At 61.8% G+C, this 4,253-nt stretch overlaps 1 protein-coding gene across 1 annotated transcript in view; it reads right to left on the bottom strand.

Annotated features, from left to right (window-relative positions):
- Nucleotides 1–4,253, bottom strand: part of SH3TC1 (SH3 domain and tetratricopeptide repeats 1) — a 32,524-nt gene that overhangs the window by 14,320 nt on the left and 13,951 nt on the right. The window contains exons 5-8 of the mRNA XM_045289463.1: nucleotides 3,394–3,499; nucleotides 1,532–1,678; nucleotides 814–982; nucleotides 7–25 (exon numbers count right to left, since the gene is read on the bottom strand). Of these exons, the coding sequence (XP_045145398.1) occupies nucleotides 7–25; nucleotides 814–982; nucleotides 1,532–1,678; nucleotides 3,394–3,499 (441 nt within the window). The remainder of the gene's footprint in view (nucleotides 1–6; nucleotides 26–813; nucleotides 983–1,531; nucleotides 1,679–3,393; nucleotides 3,500–4,253) is intronic.

The following is a 4,253-nucleotide window of genomic DNA, read 5'->3' as shown; positions in this document are numbered from 1 at the left end:
GGAGACTCTGTGGAGGCTAGAAATCCTGCGCCCCCAACCCCTAGTGACCAAAGACTCGTGGCCTCCCTAATGCTCCCCCTCCCACACATGCCCACAGGTGCAGCCCAGGGGCCTGCTGGCATGGTGTGGCCTCCAGCCTAAGGGACCCCCGCACCCCACAGCACCCAGGAGCCATCTATCACCAGTAGTTCAGTACAGTGTGGGGTGGGCTCCAGGCCGGGCTCTGCTGACCAAGGTTCAAACCCTGGCTCTGCTGGCTCCAGGCCGGGCTCTGCTGACCCAGGTTCAAATCCTGGCTCTGCTGCCTCCTTGGCCGTGCGGCCTCAACAAACAGCTCCTTAGTGGGAAACCCAGAGAGGGAGGGAGCAGATGGCCACTGCCCCCCTCAGCCCAGCACTCCAGGAAGCACATGCTCGGGAATGGACTGATGTCCCCTTGGGGCCTGCTGACCACACCACACAGGGCTCGTTGCTGCCCTCAGGGGACAAAGGGCCCTCTGGCCTCTGCTCGCTGTCTCTCAGACACTGTGCAGTCCTCAGAAGAGGGAGTTTCCCTTTTCACCTTGGCTGCCTGGAAGCTCCAAGCCAGTGCTCCGCCCACATTTAACAAGTGAGCAGAGGCCTGCTGGCCGGGCAGAGTAGTGGCTGCCTCTGTTCCTTAGGAGCTTTTGGGAAAGGCAGAATGGTCGAGGAGGGCGCCGAGCTGGGCACTTTTGCCCCAGGCTGCCCCCGGATGGTCAGGCCGACATCCTGGCTAGCTGTTGTCCTGACTCTAACTGGGCGGGTCTGGGTGCAAAGGCCGGTGGGTACTCACTGATGAAACGGAGCCAAGGGTTCCAAGGCTGTGGCCACCTCCTCTGAGCACTTGCTGGGGATCCGACAGTCCACTTCTGAGGCCGCCCCTCCCTGGGAGCCCTTCCTCGCCCCCTGGGGACCAGTCACTGTCCTCATGTGGCGGTCAGGACCCAGGACAAAGTAGGACCCTTTAAAGGTATGGGGTGGTCACTGAAGGCCCCTCGATACCCCGGAACCCATGTTCCCTGCTGCGGGGACCCCCAGCCTCTGGTCTGGGAAGCAGGCCCAAGGTCGCAGCTCAGCCTGTCTCTTTCTGGGCCTGTTTCCCTGTCTGTGTTATGAAGAGCCTTTCCCCCCACGGTGAGGGTAGGGAAGCCCCTTTGTGAGCCCATGGACTCAGCGCCCCCATGGGAGGCCGCCTTCTGGGCGGGGGTCTTCATGATGCTGTGGCCGCACCTGGGCAAACAGCTGTCAGCATCATCCCAGACCCTGCCCAACCATGCCCAGTTCCTCCCCAGCCTGGTGCTGTCCTAGCCACGTCCATACAGGCCACGCTCTAGGCACGCCCAGCCCTGTGGTCCCTACCCTGGCTGCAGCCTCAGCCCCATCCTGATATGGTCCCTCGCCCCACCCTTCCCAGCCCTGCCCCAAACCATTCCCACCCCAAGGGTGCTCCCAGCCTAGAGCCGCCCTGGCCACACCCAGTCAGGGACACCCTAGCCATGCCCCCAGCTTGCCTTCTTGCAGGAGCAGGTTCTCGTGCATCTGCCTCAGGGCCTCCTCCTCCAGGTGGACCTCCAGGACTGCCTGGTCCCCATCCTCGGGCGCCCGCAGCCAGAAGGCCTGGTCCATCAGCAGAGTCTCTAGGCAGTGGGGGACGAAACCTGAGAAGATCACCCAGTCACCAGGAGGCTCTGGACAGTGACCAGGGGCTAGGTAGCCCCCGCAGGCCAGTGCGGGACTGGCCCTGCAGGGACCAGGCCTCAGGGAACCCTGACAACACCCTGTCCCTGACCACAACCCCCCAACTGTGCCCGCTAACTGCCCAGCTTTGAAGCTTAGCTGAGTGGTCAGACCAGAACCTAACAAGACCCCTAAACTCTGTGCCTATAGATTGAATGTATCCCCCAAATGTGCACCCTAAATCCTGACCCTACACCTGCAGCCAGCGGCTCTGTAGAAGCAAGGCTGGTGAGCGAGAGACTTCACCAGGCAGGAACAGCCCCTGGAGAGGGCACTTGGGCTTGGTCAGGTGGGCGGAGGGGCTGCAGCAATGGGCTCAGACGTAACCATGGTGAGGCTGCCGCAGGACCGGGTGGTGATTTCCTGCTGCATGGGGACCACTAACTAACGGGACCTGATCCCAATGCTACCATGTCGGGACCTGATCCCAACACCACACCTGGACCTGATCCCCAAACCACACTTGGACCTGATCCCCAAAATACCACGTCTGGACCTGATCCCAACGCCACACCTGGACCTGATACCAAAAATACCACGTCCAGACCTTATACCCAAAATACCACATCTGGACCTGATCCCAACATCTCGTCTGTAGGCAGGATCCTTTGTCCTGTGAATGAGGTCACACACACCCTGGGAGAGATAAACAACCCTTTGGGCACGAGGGGACGTGGGTGTCACCCAGATCTCCAAGGACACTGTCCAGGTTCCCCAGGGAAGCTGAGACCAGGACGCCGGGCGCTGGTGGGGGTCCCTTCCCCTAGAGCCTGAGTTGAGTGCAGACTGCTGGCTTCCTGAACAGGGAGAAACCAGGCCTGTCCGTGAAGGCCACTCCCTCGTGGCCATGGTGGCCCTCGGAGACGGGCTGGGCTGCTTCTCCTTTGAAAGGCGGGGAGGATGGATGGTCACATAGCCTCCCCTGCTCAGTGTCACCGAGTCTATTCTGACCCATGAGGACCCCGCAGGTGAGCCACGGGGAGCAGCCTCAGGAGGCTTTGGCCCTCCGCCCAGCTCTGCGAGAAGGGGAGCCTGCCTGGGTGCCTGCCACCAGAAGCCCCGGGCCTCTGTGCTGAGGCGGCCTCAGGTGGGGGGAGCACAGGCCCTCGAAGGAGCTCAACAAACAAACACTGGTTCTTGTTCCCCGCGGTCCCTCATGCTCAAACAAGGGACAGGGCAAGGTTCCCAGGAGATGCAATGAAAAACCAGTCACCGCTGGGTTGACCCCACAGGTGGAGAGGGGTGGGGGGAGCAGCGTGGGTGCTAGAGAGTGTGCTCCTCAGTCCCTGGGGGCCAGCTCCTCAGCATAGATAGCCAGGTTTTCTCCCCAGACGCCTCTGGGTGGGCTGGGCCACCTCCTGCTGGTAGCCTGACTTCCAAAGAGGCAGGTGGCACCTCTAAACACCTCTACAGGAGGGGCTCAAAGTGGTGGCAGTGGCAGCAGCAACAGGCCGGGAGTCGGGGCCCCAAGCTCCCAGGTGAATGAGACATGCCCGCTCAGCAGGGATTGAGCATCGCCAGCCTGTGCTTGCCACACTACACCTTTCCCTGTGCCTCCCTGCCCACCAGCCTGCGTCCTAAAGTCCTGAGTGCTGCCCGGGACAGAGAGTGGCCGGAGCCAGGCAGGGCACTTTACCGAGAGCGTGGTAGGTGGAAAACTTCCAGATCTCCCCGAAAGTCTTAAAGGTCACCACCATCTGGTCACAGTCACTGTTGATAGACAGGAGCCGGGCTGACAGCTCCTTAGGGTGGGCAGAGAAACGGGAGTTTATTAGGAGCATCACTGGGGTGGGCTGGAGCCTCTGGGGGACAGCCAGCCCAAGAGACCCTGGGAGGGTCACCTGTGCAGAGCAAATTCCTGTGCACTCTGCCCTGATCAGGAGGATGCCCTGACTCCCCAACGCCTGTGGACAAAAGCTCACGTCCACCCACAGCTCTGCCATGTCCCTTTCTGAGCACCAGGTCTCCTTTACTGCACTGTCCCCACCACCCTCCACCCCTGCCGTCCACTCCAGCTTTCCAGCTTCTCCTTGCCCCGACAGCTGGGGGCACGACCGCTGGAAGAAACAGCAGCTCCTGGGACCCCCAGTGGTGCTGTGTGTGAGGCATTAGGCTGCTCACCCAAAGGTGTCAGATTCTAAGCCCACCACTGCTCCTCGCTGGCCCTGAGAGATGGGCGGTCTCAGAATCCCTGAGGGGGCCCCAGTGCATGGGAACAGACTCCTGGACCTGGTGGAGATCAGAGCCCCTGCACACTGAGTGCCATTGGCTGCGGAGCTCAACACCGCCATCACTGAAAGGCCGAGGAGTGAGGCTGCCACGACACATGCTGGGGAGGGGGGTTGGGGGCGGTGCAGGGCTGCTGGCAGCAGTGTGGGGTCCACAGTCCACAAGGGGACTGTGCCGTCGCCCCACCCCCCACCCCCTTCACAGCTGAGGACCCATGTCTGGCTTCTTCTCCAGGGTCTGACCACCTGGATGAACAGATACGGGGGG

Source organism: Echinops telfairi, unplaced genomic scaffold (genome assembly GCF_000313985.2).
Source record: "Echinops telfairi isolate 266 unplaced genomic scaffold, ASM31398v2 ScPeMD7_28;HRSCAF=97, whole genome shotgun sequence".
NCBI lineage: Eukaryota > Metazoa > Chordata > Mammalia > Afrosoricida > Tenrecidae > Echinops > Echinops telfairi.
The sequence above is the reverse complement of the archived record's forward strand: the minus strand, read 5'-3'. Positions and strand labels throughout refer to the sequence as shown.